Source organism: Chinchilla lanigera, unplaced genomic scaffold (assembly GCF_000276665.1).
Source record: "Chinchilla lanigera isolate Chin_1 unplaced genomic scaffold, ChiLan1.0 scaffold00018, whole genome shotgun sequence".
Classification (NCBI taxonomy): domain Eukaryota; kingdom Metazoa; phylum Chordata; class Mammalia; order Rodentia; family Chinchillidae; genus Chinchilla; species Chinchilla lanigera.
In genome coordinates, this window is record NW_004955419.1 from 3423887 (window position 1) to 3443308 (window position 19422).

Genomic DNA, 19422 nt, shown 5'->3' on the forward strand with positions numbered 1-19422 from the left:
AGGCACTGAAAAATCACCTCTTACAGTCGGCTAAGAGTTCAACGGAGCCATGTGGGAACTCAGAGGAGACACACTTGTCCCTCGGTAGGGGGTATTAAGGAAGGTGCCATTGAAGCAGTATTCGAACAGGATTTAGAAAAATAAATAATTTGTGAGTGGGAAAGGTGAAGTCAGCAGGATTCCAGCTTTCCGATCGACTGGGTTTGGAATCGCCATCACTCCCGGGCAATTTCATCAGTGCATGTACTATCGGGTAATATCGGAGATCCTTCATTGAGTGGTTGTGAGGCTTAGACAACCCAGGGTTCCTGTAAATCTCTTAGAACAGTGGCCGGCAGATTAAGAATGAAACAGGTTAAGCAACTTTGGTAAAGACCAGCTATCCGCACCGGCAGGAAAGCACTGCAAACAGCGCGCAGCCGGTGAGGGAAGGGGTGTGGCGAGAAAAGGCAGAGGTGAGACCAGGTAGGAAAGTGATTGCCAGGATGAGAATTAAAATTAAGATATCATGGGGCTGGGGTTTTAGCTCAGCGGCAGAGCGCCTGCCTGGCAAGCGCAAGGTCGTGAGTTCGATTCCCGGTACCGGGAAAAAAAAAATTAAGCTATCACATAGAAGAGCCAAAGTACTGCGGGGCGGGAAGCAGAGCCCTGGGAGAGAGTAGCGGCATAATCCAGAAGAGAGGAGGGCAAACACCAGCGTTCTTGTTCTTTGTCTTCAAGCGGGCCAGGGAGAGTTTAGACTCTGAGGAGCAGGCCTTAGGAGTTCTTCCCCAGGGGGTCGCCGAAGACGGACGCCCCAGTAAGTCCCCAGGCCAGGGCCGCGCGCCACCTGCTGGCCACCGAAGATGGGCTCAGCTGGGAGCAGCGGGTAAAATGCGGGATTCTATCCCCCCAAAACATCAAGAAACTGAGGCAGGGGTGAGTGCGAGGGGTTTTGGGATCTTCTAGGAGGATTCTGTCCCTAATCCAAACCCATTTTACAGGTAGGGAAGTTGAGCAGAAGGGAAGGAGACTAAGAATGGGTAAGGAGCGACTCTTAAAAGAAGGTATCAAGACTCTTGAAGTCAAACCCCTGCAACTTTCTTTAACCGCATCAAGAACGTGGAGCTTGGTTTCTCCATCTGTTCTACGGGTTGGGGGCAAAATGAAAGAGGAGGAAGAGAAACTTTTAGTCTTTCCCGCCCACCCGGAGGTAAAAGGCTTTAAACACTACCCCGGAAAGCAGAGTTGTATAGATCCATTTGCATACGAACGCAGTCACCTCGAGTTAAACTCCGGTCCTTTAATCTCGGGTCCAATTTGTCCCGCGGCCGAAGAGGAAGGCCCTTGTGAATACACCCAGGCCCCGCCCACCTGGGCCCCGCCCACAGGGCTGGGCTTCGCTGCACGTGCTCACCCCGCCCCTTCTGGATCCGCCCCTTTGGAAAGGCTTATTGTTGGGGCGGGGGAATAAGAAGAGTACTAGTGAGTTTGGTTCAAGGATAAGCCAAAATACAGAGAAAAACCTGAAACATGCTTTCATTCAGTATTTATCGGAGGTTTCTTCAGGATCGTGATAGCTAAAGTTCTTGGCTTTCCCTTACTAGGGTTGCTTGTCCTTACTCGCACCCCTTCAGTTGGTGGGGTCCAGCGTGGCCGGCCTCGCCCGGCGGACTCCACTTCCCAGAGTGCACCGCGGGTCCGTGCGTGGCAGCGGCGCGTGACGTCAGGGGAGGGAGCTGGCCAGTGCTGAGGGGGCGCGGCGCGCAGGGGCGCGGAGCCGGGCGGCTCGGGGCCCAGAGAGCGCCGCGGCCGGGAGCCCGCCGGCCCCTGACAGCCCCCTCCCCCCGGTGGACGACGACGACGAAGAGGGTGCGGGTCATGGCTGAGCAGCGAACCCGGCACGGGTCCTGAGCACCGCGGCATGGAGCGGGACGAACGGCCGCCTAGCGGAGGGGGAGGCGGCGGGGGCTCGGCGGGGTTCCTGGAGCCGCCTGCCGCGCTCCCTCCGCCGCCGCGCAACGGTGGGTGAGGGGCCTGCACGGCGCAGGCCGACGTAGAACCATCCTTGTGTCCCTCCACCGGGCAGCCCCCTCCCCTTGGCCGGCTCTCGCTCTGGACGGCCACGGTGGCCCCTGAGTGTGGACCTTCACCCCGGTGTCCCTCAGCGCGAGTCCTTGGTCTCTTCGGTCTCAGTCGTGCGGACCGTCCCCGCCCTCCCCGTCCCCCTCCCCGCAGACCCTCCCCCTGCCCCGTTCCCTCGGCCGGGGCTTCACTTCCCCCTCCCCCTCCCTTAGGAACAGGCTTCCCCTCCCCCCGTCCCTCTGCGCCAATCCTGCCTCCTCCCCCCGGGTACCTTCGGGCGGATCTCACCCCCCTCGTCCCCATTGCGGCCCGTCCGTGGGGGCGTCCGCCTTCCTCTGGGGTCCCCTCCACTCCCGGGGTCCCATTCCCGGCTCTGTCCACCCGACTCCACACCCTGGGACCCCTCACCTCTCTGGAGCGTTTTCCTTTTCCGAAGCCCTGCTCTTGCCCTCCACTACCTATCCCTTCTGCGCGGACTCCTGCTTCGTTAGTATCCCCGACCGTTTCCTTTTTCGGACCTCCTGGTGCCTGCTCCTGCCCTGGGCTCAGCTTCCTCGATGCCCCGCACGCGCCCGCCTGCCACTGCCCCAGCTTGGGCACGCTGTGTTAGGCGACTTTCTGCTAGTTCAGGTCTGCTCTAGCGGGGCTCGGGACACCTGCCTCTTTCCCGGCGCTGGCCGGCTCTTCCCGGTCCGCACTTGCCCAGCCTCTTTCTCCTGTTCCCTTTCTCGATCCGAGACTCCGGACCCTCGCAGTTCCTCACCTGGCCAGGCTTCCCGCACCCCACCTCCACCCCGTCCTGGCCAAGTCATCAGGTTCCTTGCGCTTGCTGCGCCCCCATTCCCTCCCCCAGCGGAGTGTTTTATTTGTATCTGTTTGATATTTTCCCCCTCGTTGTTTGCCGCGGAATGTTTTTATTGGTAACGTGTAAGGAGCTTTTGTGAGGTCGTAAAAGGTGAACTTTTGAACTTGGAAAGCGCCCTGGAGCAATTAGTGCAGGCGATAGCCCCGGGAGGCCTGCATTACAAAGGGTGCTCGAACCACCGGCAAACGCTCCGGAGGCAAACCCGATTTATTTATTTATTTGCCCTGCCTTCCACCTTTCACATCTCCTCATTTCCGAATAAAAGGGAGGCTCTTGGGGATCCTTGCCTCCTCCCCTCTCTGCGCCATAAACTCGCAATTCTGTGAAAGATCCAGGACCGAACGGTGTCTAACAAGTAACAGATTTCAAATTGAATGCAAACACCCGGGACAGTTAGGATGCACTAAAAATTAATTGCTTCAACGAGAAGTTTCTCAATCAGGACAGTGACCTGGCAGGTGTGAAGAAAGTAACGTGAAAACAGGTCATTGAGGCGCCCAATTGTTGAATGAAGGAAGAGCTACAGAGGGGAGGATTCTTGTGCTTTCGTAGATTTATTAACTTAAACATAATTGTTAATAAATCAGGGATTTTTTTTTTAAACAGTTAAGAGAAAAATCTGTCTCGAAGAGAGCCTGGCTAACCTTACATTGCTGTTCAAGTAATGATCTGTTTTCAGAGTTCTTGTTTTTTTTTTAAAGATGCGTATGATATGTGGTGCCTAGGTGCCTGGCCATCCTGGGAGGTATCTTTGGAGACTAATTTCTGAATGTGAGCATATTTGAGATAATTAAAATCCCATGTCACAAAGGAGAAGGGTGAAATCGAGCTAGGGTAGAAGGAGATAGAATTAAAAGAACAAAGACTTTCTAAATTAGTTTGGCGATTTGGTTTGGTATTAATTTGTGAATGTTGTAAATCCTAATCTGAAATTTGCCCTAAAAAAAAACAAACATACTTAAGATCTATCTGATGGCCCATATTTTAGGCTATGTATTTCCATAATGCGTTCCCATGAGTGACTACTTCCTGTACCCACCTGTGCGCATAAAGTAGATGACAGATTTTACTGCAGGCGTAGCTTTCAGTTCTACTTGAGACTATTGCTGTAAAGGAAGCCTAAGAATTACATTTGTTATCAATTATTCATCAGTACATTTAAAAAAAATCGGATTTCTCATTTATAGTCTGATTTCGTTAATTGGTCAGAAACATTTAAAAGAATTTTATCAAGAAATCCATATAGGCGCAGATAGCTTTAATATTTTACATCAGTCCAAGTTAGTGATACGAATACTTTCTTTGTGTTGAAAACCCAGTAGGAACTTTTGCTGGCTTGATGGGTTTAAAAGAAAATACATGAAACTGTTATGGGATATTTTATTTTTCAGTGTGAAAACTAGCACTGTGTACTGTTTCATAGCTTAAATTTATTAGTACCTAGGAATTTAACATTTTCACAGAAATGACCCTTTTCCCAAAAAAATTTGCCTTTGAAATAGTGGACATGGTTTTTTTTTTGGTTCCTAATCAGTATTTTTCTCGAAAAATAAATAAAACTTAAATCTTTAGAACAAAATGAATAATCCTTACTTTGTATTCTTGTGATAGATTTCCATTTTATATGAAGTATGTGCAAGTGAAAGCTATGCAGATGGGAGATTTTGGTTGTATTTCATGAAGAAATGAACTGGATGTGGAATTTTAGAAATATCTTCCTGCCAGAAAGGCCATTGATGCTGAATTTACAGTCCTTTAAATATTTTTAATTCGGTCAGAACGGAGTAGCTAGCTTTTTGATTCACACTATTTCAGTCTGTGCTGTTACTTTCGGTTGTTGCTTATAGGTTTTCATAACAAACATGAACCCATTTAGATGTAGTAAAGGATTGCTCCCTTTTGGAATTTCAAAGGAAGATGAATGACTCAAGGAAGCATGTGCTGACTATTGAATTTGTTCACTGTAAGAGAGAGATGACTTTTAAATATTTAAAGCAAAATAAGGTTGTAATTCATCATAAGTAGTTAAAAGCATATTTTGTATAATTATACTTTAGAGGAATGGGGAGAAGTTTACTGAATATGAACTGTTGTTCCCCTCTTGTTTCCATGGTGTCTAAGTGTTTATTCTGGAAAATAAACTAGCAAATATTTACCATGACAATTTAACTTCTTGGTTCTGTAACTTTAAAAAAAGTTATTTCTGAGTTGACTCAATTTTCTGCTTTTGTTAAAAAATGCATAGTGTAGTACTGCTGCTGTTCCCTGTACAGACAGCACACAGGTTCTCTTTCTTGCCTTTCCTTTCGAGGTTCTGTGACCTCGGAAGAGTACTAAAAGGCAACAGTGAACACATCTGGTAACTCCCAGCAGTTGAGGTGGGAGTTGACCACATTTCCAGCCTCCGATATTGAGTGCACTGAGTTTTTTTCTGAGCATTTCTGACTCCTACAGTTAGAATATAATCATGACATAATTCCTAATCTATAGTTCATTTTGAATTATTAGCAGAAAAATATAGGTATGTGCCTTCGTTATTGTGTCAAAAGGAGTTAGGGGAGATACTGAAAAAAAAAATTCGACAGATTCCTTTAAATATGCCCAGATAAGTCATTTCCTTATTTTATTTGTAATTTCTTGGTTTCTGCCTTTTCTTCAAGGTTGTGGGGCAAAGGTAGGAAATAGATTAAAATACCTGATTTTGGGATAGTAGGGGTTGCTGGGGCAGAATGCCAACCGCTACTGTGATATTGGTAAAAGGAATTTCTTACATCACTTCTAGTGCTTGTTGTGCAAGTTAGTTTTAAATTGTTAAGGATGCTTCCTAGTTCCCTGCTTGGAGCTCTGTTAATTTGATCCTGTGGTAAAACATCATCACTTCATTTTGTAGCTTCTTTTAGTTTATGTAGAAGAAAATTGGCTGGTTAGTGAATTAAGTTCAGATGGCAACTTCTGGGCTTCAAGATTGCAAAAAGCCAGGATAGATCCACATGATGAGAGACTTCATTTGTCAGTGAACTCATCTAGGTCTTGGGGGCCTTGGCATAATTTTTGCTTTTCATTTATTTTTGTTTTAGCCAAGTTAAATGTCTGTTACTCTGTTCAGTATTTTTTGACTGCCTATAATCAAGTAGAAAGTTAAATTTGGTAAAATGCATGTTAAGAGCAGATTTTATATTGTTAGTAACCTCTACATTTTAAAGTGGGAAAATAAAAATGCCTTATTTTTTGTGTAATATTTTGAAGGTATTTCCAAAACCAAGTTGTGAAGGAAAATATTCTCTTTTGAATGCTTACATTCTTCAGGTAAAATTTTAAGAAGTTTTTCTTGTCTCGGGTAATTTAAGGATTCATGGGTGCCTTTGATTGATAACTAGAGTTCAGAAATAGCAGTATTATTAAGGCAGCAAGAAGGGGGCTTGGTACCGAGCAAGTACAGTAATTCTTGTTTTGGGGGAGCTTTTTAGAGCTGATGTTTTACATTCATCTGAGCTTAAATTAAAAAAACATTTCTAGATAGAAGGTTGATATACAGTATTCCTAAAATCAAACTCCATCTTTTGTTTCTTGGTGTTTTCCAGTGTAGCTTGTATTTATGAAAAAGGTAAAGGTGTTAGACCACAGGTATGGGAAATTAGATATAAAACTATTGAGAATTATCCAACTTGCCTTTTCTTTTTCACTGTGGCTTAGAAATACAGATTAGAGAACTTTATTTTAAAGTATAAGACATTTTCTTGCTTTGTTCTTCATTTCTTATGACTTACTAGTAGAAAATAGCCTTACTCCAACAGTTTCTCAAGAAAATAGATCCCCTCCTCCACTGGTTAGTTATTTAAATTAAGACTTTACTAGTGTACCCATAATTCTAATTAACAGTGATTTAGTTTGAGAGTGGACTAGGATTTCCTCAGCTGGCTGCTGGGGAGCTGAATTGCTTTTTTCCCCACCCCCAGCTACAGCAAATCTTTTGATCCCTAACTACAGTGGTTGTCATTTGAGAAAGCAAACAGAGAAAATAAGTTGTGAAATAGCGTACTTTGGAGCTTCATTTGGATTTTTTGATTTTTTTTTTTTCTTAAAAAATTTTATGACTAATTGAACCCTCAAATTTTTATCTTGATGGAAACAAGCTGGCCAAACTACTGTGTCTAACTGGAGAACTCCTGGGTTTCCTTAATACATTTGGGTTTAAAAATTTTGGTGAGGGGCTTTTTAAATATTGACAATCACTATTTCAAAAGAGAAACTGTCCTCATTTTAATAGGAGGCATTTAAGCGTTTTGAATTTCTTCAATAATGTATGTGTGAGAGAAAACAAAAGTTAGCCTTTGCACCCTGGAGACATTTTTATTCAAAGTTGTGCTTTTTTTCTTCAGCTTTGTATAAGAAGCTCAAATTGAGAATTTCAGCTTTTTATGTTTTCATTAGTATGATGCTATAATTTTGTCATTAAGAATTAAACTTTTAAAAAATCTTCAAATGAGTTTTTTTTAATAGTAAGAATTAATTTTGAAAAATATCTTCAAATGATAAGGTCTTTGGATCCTAATTACATCCTTTGGTTTCTTTACACCAGACAAGCTATTCAAGCATAAACCACAGATGGCAGTAGTGGTATATTTTTCTATTTTTTGAACTAATTCTTGCTTTTAAGTTGGTATCAATTCTATGGTCACTGTTGATAAGTCAGCTGGCAGGTGTAATATTTCCAAAACCAGTTCCTTGGGCAGCTACATGTAATGTATTAAGGGAAACAAATCCGTGCATTTGATTTGAAGATACAGTCTGTGGGTGGTTTGAACCACAATAGTGACTTTACTCTCCTTGCCGAAGTGGGATATTATACCAAAAAAAAAAAAAAGTTTGGTATTGGTGTTATTACCAGTGTGTTTAACAGGTATATGCTTGAATAATTATTTGCATTGGAAACAACTTATAATTGATTAAATGTACGTCAGTGCTACTTTTGAGATATAAATGCACAGCTAAATTTCACATGTAGAAGAGGTAGATAGCTTTCCTAGTTTTTTTTGTTTCTAACTCTTTCCAATAGAATCATGAAATTTGTAGCTCAATCTATAAAGGCATTTTGAAGGTCTTATAAGTGGGGTCTGCCTTTCTTTTATTCCTGTGTTATAGCGCCAAAATTTTTGTGTTCTCTCTTTTTTTTTTTACTTCGAAAACATTAATTGAATAAGGTGATTATTTCAGCTTCCTGTGATTATTTTACTTATGACATTTCCTTGAGACAGTCCCATAGTTTGGGATTTAGGAAACATTTCTGTGACAAATCTTTGTTAAAATGAGGCATAGACTGATACAGTGAATGGAACTAGCTTAATTATATCTAGTTTTTATTTTAAAACTTAGTTCTTTGTATTTCCGGTGCTCATTTCAATCCTGAAAACTCTATGACCTTGGAAGAAATAAAAATCAGTCTTGACCATATTTTAATGTTTACTTGATCAGATATAATGTTCTTTTTATTACTGTTTACTCTACTTGATGTAATTTAGTCTTTCTGTCAGAAAAGAAAAAGGATGGGACACTGTTGAATAGTGATATATATACTTTTTATCTTGCTTCCTTATCTCTTACCTTTTAAAACTTACAATTTATGAAGTATTTAAAAAATAATGAAGTAGTTCTCCTTTGGATTGTTATTTTCTGTCATTAATCATTTTCTAGTCACTCATTACTAAATTGTTTCAGATTCTTCCCACATACTGAGTCTGTAAGTTTATTTAGTGTCCCATCTAAACTCTGTGAACCTCTAGGGATCCCTGTGGCCCTTCCAAGATGTTCTCTGGGTTGAAACTTTTCACTGTTTGCCTTTTCATTTTGTTAACATTTGCAGTGGTTTTGCAAAAACAATAGTGGATAAAAACTGCTGGCGTTTTAGCAGAAATGAAGCTACCAAACTCTATTAGTAGTCATTGTACTCTTTATTTCTACATATAGTATTTGTTTGTTTGTTTTTTAGTATTTGTATTTTTTATAAAAGGTCATTTTCACTTAATGTCCTTGAAGAAGCAGTAATTTTACTAAATTTTGACCCTTGAGTACGTATATTTTTTATAGTGTATGTGATGAGATGGCAAGTATGTGCAAAACATTTGATGTACTCTAAGACTGTTAGTGTCTTAGTGTGGAAAAGTAGGAAAAGTACTTGCTTGAGAATATTTAGTTGAACTAGGCACTTTTTTCATTCAACACTATTTTCACTGGAAAGAGCAATTGACATAGCATAGTTTATTCAATCTTGGGTATTTGACAGATCATTTTCCCCCCCAAAAGGAACAGTTAGCCTGTCACAGCAAGGAAAAATAACAATATTAGTTGCAGTGAATAAAATTTGAGTTTTCAGGCTGGACTTAAAACGTTGGAAAACTTGTACCTACCTGTCCCCATAAAAGCTTCACAGTTGGTACCAATACTTAAAGCCTCTTGTTGATGAGAGAGTCATATTAACAATTGTGATTTTTGATATTGTGTAGTGAAACCTGAGAATCTGATTATCTTAAGGTGATGTTACAAAATCTTGCATAGGCAAAAGATTAGTTCAAAATGCCATATTTGACTAGAGGCATTTAATATAACAATACCTATATATAGTTCACTGATAGGGTTTTAGAGTCCATGTTGAATTAACTTTTAAGAAATCACTTACTGAATTTTGGTATAATATCAGAGAAAAACTTGTCTTTGTGTGTGTGTGTGTGTGTGTGTGTGAGAGAGAGAGAGAGAGAGGGAGAGAAAGAAGGGATACTGGGAATTGAACACAGGGCCTTCACACTGAGCTATAGCTCCAGCCCTTTTTAATTTTTTTTTTTTTTTTTCTTAAATTTTGAGACAGGGTCTCACTAAGTTCCTCAGGCTGAACTCAGACTTGTTTCCTCCTGCCTTAGCCGCTCAGAATGCTGGTATTGCAGGCTTGCACTACACATGCCAATTTGCACAACTATTTAAAGCAAATACTTAACCTTTTCCAGTTATAAATCTGTGAGGCCAGATTTTCTGCCTTTATTTCAACCAAAACAAAAGTCAAACAATGTACAACATACTGACTGGAGAAACAGAATCTATCTGCTACAATTAAACTAGATGCTGATGAGTTTAACAAAAATATAAAACAGTGCCACTCTTCTGACAAACTTTCATGTTTTATTGGAAAAATCAGTTATTTTTCATCAAATATTTATATTAACGTATAATGAGCTATTATTACTCTAAAATGAGTATTAAATATTTTAAAATACCCATAGAAAAACCAGCCTAAACACTATCTTTTGACATCTTCAGTAATTTCTAAGAATATAAAAGGAAACGTGAGAGACAGTACTCAAACCAAACTGAGCCCCTTAAATGAACCAGTAATGTGTAAAAAAATGGTGACTTTACCAGATACTGTTACTAATATTTTGTTACTTTGGGTTTTCTTTTTTTTTCCCCTTTAAAATGAAACTACCTTTTGTTGGGAATGAGTGAGTATCATTTTTAGCTTTTTGCTTGAGACTAAAGAAATGTGTCATAGTTCACCCTCACTGAGTTCTCTGATAAGCCTTTTGTTACCTGCTATGTGAAACCTGGTCCTTAACTATTAATTACTTTGTGGTAACAGCTTTCCAATAGAACTGTTTTTCTTCTTAAGGGGAGACATACCAGAAAATAAATGTGACAACACAAAAAATATTCTTAGTAAGATTTATTGTTAGAAAAATGATGAAATATTTATGAGATTAAAATCTCATCTTGGTTTTAAAAATATCCAGAAATGCTTGTTTGCTTTCCTTAAACATGTTTGGCTTTTTAAAGTTGTAATTTTGGCTGTGTCATTTTGTGGATTGGTTTGCTTTCAACCTGGTTTTCACTGTGGTAATAAAGTCTGTATAGGAGAAGCATCTTCTCTACTGGTTTAAGAATACCCTTTCTTCGTGTGAGTAACATTTTAGTGTAAGTCAATTACTGTGTCGTTAAAGAGTTAGGGATTTACTCCTTAGGGTAGTTGCTAGATAGAACTCGTTCTGTAGTGGCTTGTGGCTAAAGAAATGTCACATAACAATGTGAATAACAATAAGGAGGTACTGCATCAGAATTTAGGGTGAAGATTGGGTGGGTGATGAAAGATCAATGAGATATTTGGGTTTCCTCATAAAAAGTCTGATTATCTTGATGTTCTTGGAGTTTCATGTAAAGTACCTTTTAAACAGTTTGCTATGAGATGATATGGACTTTTTTATTTTTAAAAGCCTTTTTATTTTAATGCTTGGATTTTGTTTCAAGTTTCAGATGAAATCTTTAAATGATTTCATCTTTAACTCTTTGTTTGTTTCTTTCTTTCTTTCTTTCGATGTGATTTTGCCATATTACCCAGGCTAGTCTCAAACTCCTGAGTTCAAGTAATCTTCCTACCTCAGCCTCTCCAGTAGCTGACGACTCGAGGCATCCACTCTCAACCCTGACTTGTAAATGCACTATTCATTTGAGTCATTTAAATTACTAGACCTAATAACTTCATTACTAAACCTGATAACTGAGGCAGATTTCTTTCTTCCATATTTCTACTGTATTCTTGAAACCTAACTTGTCATGAGGCTTCCTCTCTAGTCTTGCAGTCCTCCTCCCAAGATGCAGTTTTAGCAGGATCATAAACCACCTGGGGGAAACCCCCTACTGACATTCATTTAGAGGGTTTTGTTTTTTAGAAGTGTCAGTAGTAGAGTCCCAGTCAGGGAGGAAGGATTATGGTTAGATGGTGTGAGAGGGAAAAAGCCAGGATTGGAGTGTGGCAGAACAAAGATCACATCTACATAACTTTGTTACTTCTCTGAGCTTAAGTGTATTTATGTAATAATAACAGCCAAGGGCTGGGGATTTTTAGCTCAGCAGCACAGCACCTGCCTGGCAAGCGCAAGGTTGTGAGTTCGATTCCTGGTACTGGAAAAAAAAACCAAAAAAAAATCTAATAATAACAGTCAACATTTATTTAGTACTTATATAATGTTCTGATCATCCTCCATATATGAACTCACTTTATTCTTATAACCCCGTTAAGTGTTATCATCCCCATTCTCCCATTTCCCATTCCAACATTAATAATTTGTTTACTATATTGAATATCCACCCATATAGTCCTAACATTTCTGAAATTGACTATAAGATTATTAGGATTAAAGACAAAGATCTCTTCCCTGGTAGTGTAGCTAGTTGTAGAGCACTTACCCTAGCATGCTCAGGGTCTTGGGTTGGATCTCCAGAAAAAAAAAAAAAAAAAGCCAGTCTGTAAATTTCCAAGCATAGTATCTACTCTAATGCAGTCATCTAAAGATCAGGCCATTTATAGTTTTGGGGGATGTCCTGAATTAAACTCCTGTGAATTATAGAGCCTCACAAGTACTCATTCTTGTAATTCCAAGTGACTTTTCTTGTTATGATGGCTTTAATAAGTAGTTGAGCAGAAGACAGTTTTGCCAAATCAGAGACAATTCTTGGTGAACTCAAAGGGTGCTAAGAAGAGGTTTTGAGTTGTTGAAGGCATGGATACTTGTTCTTGTACCCTAAACACAGGGGACTGGTGCTTATAAATGTTAAAAGAAGAAGAGAAGAGTCAGGTCAGGAATAGGAATCATTTGCTTATATCACAATCCTTTGCTGGTCATCAGAAAAAGTCTACAAAATAATAAGGGAAAGGCTTTCAACTACTTTGAAATTTGGACCAGTATCTAAGTCAAGCAGTGTGTTGTTCAAATTAAATTGAAGGTCTGGTGGGCCCTTGTGGAACTACAGTGTGATTTTTGTTTGGTAACATGGTATCTCTGTGTCTCTGTCTCATCTCTCTCTCTACATATATATATTATATATATGTAGTATATAGTGTGTGTATGTATATATATCCCCCCCCCTTTAGTACTGGAGATTGAACCCAGGGCCTAGTGAATGTTAGGCAAATACTATACCACTGAACTACATTCCCATACAGAGAGAGCCCCTCTCTGTATACGTATTTTATTTTGTAAATCTTTTTTGGTACTGGGACTCGAACTCAGGACCTTGCGCTTGCCAGGCAGGCACTGTGCCATTGAGCTGTATCCCTGGCCCTCTGTACACATAATTTAAATTAAATTTAGGGTCAGGTGTGGTGGTGCATGTCTGTAATTCCAGCACTTGAGAGGCTGAGGCAAGCGGATAGGTGCAAGTTTGAGATCAGCCTGGGCTACAGAGTGAGCTCAAGGCCAGCCTCAACTGCATAGTGAGACCCTGTCTCAGAAAGACAGAAAAAAAATTAAATTTAAGGTTTTTTTTTTGTGGTACTGCGGATTGAACCCAAAGCCAAATACATGTTAAGTAATCCATAATAAGCTATACCCATAGGCTTCTTCCTTATAATTTAAAGGCTCTGGGTATGCCAGATTAAGACAAAATGGCCCATAAACTGGCTGTTTGATTCACTACATTTGGGAAGGTGCCCTTTGTCTCATGTACCTTTTTTATTTCTGTCACACCAAAGCTGGCTATATGAAAGGAAAAAATCAATCTAGTAAAGTTGATGTGACTCTTTGAAAATGGAAATATAAGAGCTAGTGGTCCATAGTTTATAAATACAGTAATTTCTTAGCCAACACAGAGATAGTGAGAAAAACTTGCTTGCATAGGGAAGGACTTCAGAGAAGGGACCAGCCATATTATTTGAGGAGGTATGCGGTTCAGTAGTTATTTCTAGGTTCTAATTCTAGCTTTGTCTCAAAAGCTTGTCTCTAAGTGGTTATAAAATGAAAGGTGAAATTAGATAATCCCTGAAGGAATTTTCCAGTTTTATGATGGATTTAATTGGTTAAAACAGGAAATTGCAATTTAAGAAAGCCCTGCTTAGAGAAAATAGCTATTTATGGCACTCACAGATCACAAATTCTCTGGGATGATTTGATTTCAGATACCATTTGGTCATCTCTCTAAGAACAGTTACACTGTATTTATATTTACACTCTGTCTCCCTGTTTTGATTTTAGAAAACTTGCCTGCTTTAAAGTCTGAGGCTTCACACAATTTACATGTAAATTCCATTCTGAGGCCATTGTTATTTAAGGTTCTGATGTTATAATTTGTAAATTTAGGGGAAGATAGTTTTCATTTGTTTATTTTTAAAAATTTATTATTTTAACATCACTTTTTCTTTCTGTTTATAACTCCTTCTTGCCACATTTTCTCTTGTGAGTACAGTTTCATTCACTAAAACAGCCTCCCAGTTAATTTCAGAGTTTTCCCTCATGACTTGTAAAGGAAATTTCATCTTTAAAACTCAACCTTGAGAAAAGTCCTATCTTTTCAAGATTAAATGCCCTGGTTTGAGTACATGGATTCATTAAGGAAAATTGCAAAACAGAAGGGAAAACTCATTTAATGCTGCTGGCCTGTAAAAAGGGAACCCAGCCGGAAAGGGGCGGCATTGTATGGGGGAGGGGCAAAATGGGGAGGGTAGCGGAGGAGCTGCAGTTGAAATATTCATCAATCATTTTACTGGCACCAGGAAACCAATCAGCCTTTTATAGGGGGAGAACTTAATCAATCACCTAATGTGGGAAAATACAATTGCTTTTCCACAAAAAAATATTCCCTTTCTTGCTGACAGATCAAATCAGAAAGATAGTTGAGCTGGTTGGAATTCACAGTTTAACCAATTTCAAGCAGTTACTGAGGGACATTCAATGAGGGACATTTAACATTTGAAGATAAAATTTTTTATCTGCAAATGAGCTTTTTCAAAATATTTCAAAGTAAGTTTGCTTCTCATATGGTGTTCCCATTAATAAAGATTATGCTCACATTTATGGGCAAAACATGAAGTACTGTAATTTTATTTTCTAATGCTAGTTCCAAGAGCACAGATGAGACTGCTGGCTAGAGAATACTGTTTCAAATGCCTTGTTTGGAAGGCAGTGTTAGAGCATTGTCTGAGGGACACATCCTGGGAAACACAGTTGGAAGTGCTTGCATGTAAATAAAAGCAGGAGGGATTTAGCCTATCTTGTATTTAGGTTTTAAATGGTTTTGATATTTGAATTGCCAATGAGTCTTTGGTCTTTAGATATGAGCTGCTTAGGAATCTATGTTTTTAAAGTTGGAAATGCATGGGTGCTATAGAAAATACAGAAAATGAAGGGGAAATTACTTAACATTTTCTTCTAGACTTTCTGTAAATTTTAGTTTTCTGCTTGTTTTTGTGATCACATAATACATACTTTTTCCCACGCTTTTTGTTAATAGAACTGTTTTTCATGTTATAAACTTTACTTCTTCAAAATGAAACCTGATAACTATGTAGCAACCCATTGTTCTTTTGCTGGTCATTTGGTTTTAGTTTTTCATTCTTATACTGCTGACCATAGTATCATGTACATTCTTTTATCTTGGCATTTTGAGGGGTGGGGATGATTTTTAGAAATGTATGTATTTACCTGAATGTACCTACACTCACAATCCATTTAATTTACACGGAGATATCTTGTATTCTAACTAATAGGTATGCTGACCAGGGCTATCCATAGTATTGATTAAAAAAAATGCTTAATGCTTGAAATGGAATTGGGATGCTGTGGTGGGCTTTCTACTTTGCACTCATCTTTTTTTTTTTTTTTGGAAAGAGAAAATCACGCCTTGTACTTGTTTTTAAAACTTTTAAATACTAACACTAGTTTTTTCATAGATATTGCCTGTCATCCTCACGCTGTTTCCAGCCTGGTAAGAGCAGTGGTTAGGGACTTTTCTGATAGATAATTCCTTCTTTATTCCTGTAGATCATAGATGAATGGGTGGCAAGGACATTTGGGGCCTTCTGTGATTGTCTTTGAAAATGTAGAGAGGTTGGATTGATGTATGTATGAGTTTAATACAATTACATCTTCCTCGAAATCTTTAATATATTTTGTGAACTATAGTTATGATCAGATTAGAGACATGGAGAGAGAAATTCATATTTCTTTAGAAATCTGAATAATTTTCAAAACATTTAAGGAGTTTGGTTATCCATAAATTTTTAATCAAAGATGTCATATTTGCCAAAATAAAATCAGATAGTATTTTAGTCATTATTAAAGTTTCTGTTGACTGAAAGTAAACATAAATGTTTGAAGATCACTGCTTTGCTTCTTTGTGCTCACCACTGGTGGTCAGAGAACTTGCAGTTTGCCAAGACAGAATTTCATAATGCTCTTTAATAAGAAAGTGAATAAGCCAGCTGCTCTTTCCCTTAACTATACCGTGTATACTTTCTCAAATCCTGCTTAGTAATTACAAGCCTGGAGATGACCTTGAATCTAACTGAACTACAAAAGCTGCCTTGAGTTAAATTTATAGCTTCTGTTGATTTCAAAAGGGGTTAGGTAGAATCTATTCTATTTGCTAAAACATTAAGCTTAACCTTGGGTTTATGAAGATCAGAAATAATAAGAGGCACTATTAAAGTGCAAAAGAGTTGCTCTGAGTAGACTATAAAAATAAGTTTGTCATCTATTTGTTGAGTATTTAAAATATGTACTTCAAAAGGTTTAAGATAGGGTGGCGTTTTTCAGAGTGTCAGTTTGTGCTGTTTAGATTTGCTGAAAAGATCTGTGTTTTCCTTATCAAAGATTTTTTTTTTTTTTAACTCATTGGGGAATCAGATCAAATATTTAACTTATTTTTGTTTTTGTTTTTGGTACTGGGAGTCAGACTCAGGATCTCACACTTGCCAAGCAGGTGCTGTACTACTGAGCTATATCCTCGGCCCAATTCTTAAAAAGTAACAGTTTAGGGGCTGGGGATTTAGCTCAGCGGCACAGCGCCTGCCTGACAAGTGCAAGGTTGTGGGTTCGATTTCCGGTACCAGAAAAAAACAACAACAACAAAAACAACAAAAAAAAAGACAAAAAGTAACAGTTTAATGGGGTTTTTAATATATTTTATAGAAGCAAGAACTTTGGTAGTGCAAGTTTCTGATTGCATTTAGGCAGTATAAAGGTAAAAATATTAACATTCTAATAATGCTTTAGGAGATGGGATATGGCGCAGTATTAGTGCATGAGCTTAGTATGCTGAGGGCCCTAGGTTCAGTCCCCAGCATATTTCCACCGTCATCATGCGTCCATCATGTGTGGGCCACATTATAAGCTCTGTGAACAAAGGATTTTTCTGCTTACCCAAAAGAGCAGAATATATTCATAGTTACTTAGCCTGTTTATTTACTTATTTATTTGTAGTGGGAGTTGAAGTTAGGGTCTCACACAGGGTTGGCAAGCTCTATACTACTGATCTACATTCCTAGTACTTTTATTTTATTTTATTTTATTTTATTTTATTTTTGTCTTTTTGAGACAGGGTCTCGCTGTGCAGTTCAGGCCACCTGTGAGCTTACTTTGTAGCCCAGGCCGATCTTGAACTCGCAATGATCCTCCTGCCTCAGCCTCCCAAGTGCTGGGATTACAAGTGTGCACCACCACGCCCGGCTTCCTAGTACTTTTAAATTTTATTTGGGGCAAGATCTCACTAAGTTGTCTAGGCTGATCTTGAAACTTTCGATCCTCTTGTCTCAGCTCCTGGAATTATGGGTGTGTATCACCTCATCCAGTTTAGAGAGCCTTGAATTTTTATTTATAGAACCTTGACATTTTTACTGTAAGTTAGGTTTTATGTGCTAGTAAGTGAGAAAATACAGTATCCTAGCATCATATATGTGAAAAAATAGAGCAAGCACTAGTGTCATATATATACATTTTGTAGATTTTAGAATAATACTTATCATTATTAGTGGTACTGGGGATTGAACCCAGGGGTTTTGCAATGAACTACATCCTTTATTTTTATTTTTATTTATTTATTTATTTTTGGTACTGGGAATCAAACTCATGACCTTGCACTTGCCAGGCAAGTGCTGTGCCACTGAGCTACATCCCCAGCCCTACAGCTTTTATTTTTAATTTCTAATTTCTTTTTTTTTTTTTTTTTTTTTGGTTTTTCTCTGGTACCGGGAACCGAACTCACGACCTTGCGCTTGCCAGGCAGGCGCTTTGCGGCTGAGCTAAATCCCCAGCCCCCTTATTTTTAATTTCAAGACAAGGTCTTTGCTAAGTTTCCCAGGTGTGACTCAAATTTGGGATCCTCTGTTTCAGCCTCTCAAAGTGCTGGCATTAGAAGTGTGTGCCACCATACCCAGCTGATTAGTTTTTAAATTTATTTAATGAGACTAGCCTAGTCATATTTAGATTTGGAGCTGGGGATATAGCTCAGTGGCATAAACACCTGCCTGGCAAGTGCAAGGTCCTGAGTTCCATTCCTGGTACCAAAAAAAAAAAGAGTAGTCATATTATATCAAAATAACTGTTCATGAAATTGTATCTCTGTGTGTATGTGAATGAAACCAAAATAATAGAAGGATAAAGTTGTAACATTTACAAGGGATTGCCAGTCTGAGTCCCTAAAGATGGTAATGGCAGTTCTTAACCAATTTTAGCTCTGCAAAATTTGACCTCAAATCACATGAGCAAAAAGGTTGTTCGGGCTAATAAAATAATGACATCTTTATTTTGACTTTGCCTGAAATAATGCTACTCATCCTTTAAATAGAAGATACAAATCTTACCAAAAAAAGAAAATAGTTATATTATGGTAGACAAACTTAAGCAATAGGGGAGGGGTTCAGGTTATTTCAGGAAGTTGTTATGATGTAGGAAAACTAGATGTGTTACAGCATGAGCTTTAGAGTTAGCCTGAATTCCAATCTTTTCTTCCCTGTTTTTCTTTTCCTTTTTGGATGTGAAGTAGTGGTGAAAGGACATAGAATCACCACACAGCTCTTACTGGAGAATGAACAGAGGTGTAGTGTGTGAAGAACCCAGAGTGTAGCTGTATTTAGGAATGTTAATTCCTGAGTTAATTTCCCTATCTGTAAGAAAAGTTACTGTCAGTGAGTAGATAGGTAAAGCAGACCAGTTCACCAAAATCCAAGGTACTGAAAACCAATTTACTACATGTCCAATTTACTTAGTACTTAATTCAATAAAAATCAGTTTGCTGAATCTAATATGTAGAATGTATGGAATTTGTTGTTAATCTCCTCCTTAACTGCTGTCCTGCTCCCTCCTCCTGCTTCCTCTCTTTTTTTCCTGTACCTAGTGTGTCTCCCATCCCCTGCAGCTCAGACAAGGCTGCATGGTTCCACCAGCAGAGGTCCTCTCTCTGCGCCAGCTCTTTCTCTACTCCAATTGCAGCAGCAGGCAGCTGGAATGGAGGCACTTTGGATGTTCTTGAAAATGCTGCTATCCCATCAATTTTTTTTTTTTTAAACCTTTGAGGCAGGGTCTCCCTATGCAGTTGAGGCTAGCCATGAGCTCACTTTGTAGCTCAGGCTGGTCTTGAACTTGGGACGACGATCCTCCTGCCTCAGCCTCCCAAGTGCTGGGATTACAGGTGTGTGCCACCATGCCCAGCTTCCCATCAGTGGTTTTTTTTTTTTTTTTTTT

At 39.2% G+C, this 19422-nt stretch overlaps 1 protein-coding gene across 1 annotated transcript in view; it reads left to right on the forward strand.

Moving 5' to 3' along the window:
* The first annotated feature begins 1519 nt into the window (after positions 1–1519).
* Nr6a1 (nuclear receptor subfamily 6, group A, member 1) overlaps positions 1520–19422 on the forward strand; it is a 198910-nt gene continuing 181007 nt past the window's right edge. The window contains exon 1 of the mRNA XM_005382484.1: positions 1520–2003. Coding sequence (XP_005382541.1) covers positions 1904–2003 — 100 coding nt within the window. The 5' untranslated portion in view covers positions 1520–1903. The remainder of the gene's footprint in view (positions 2004–19422) is intronic.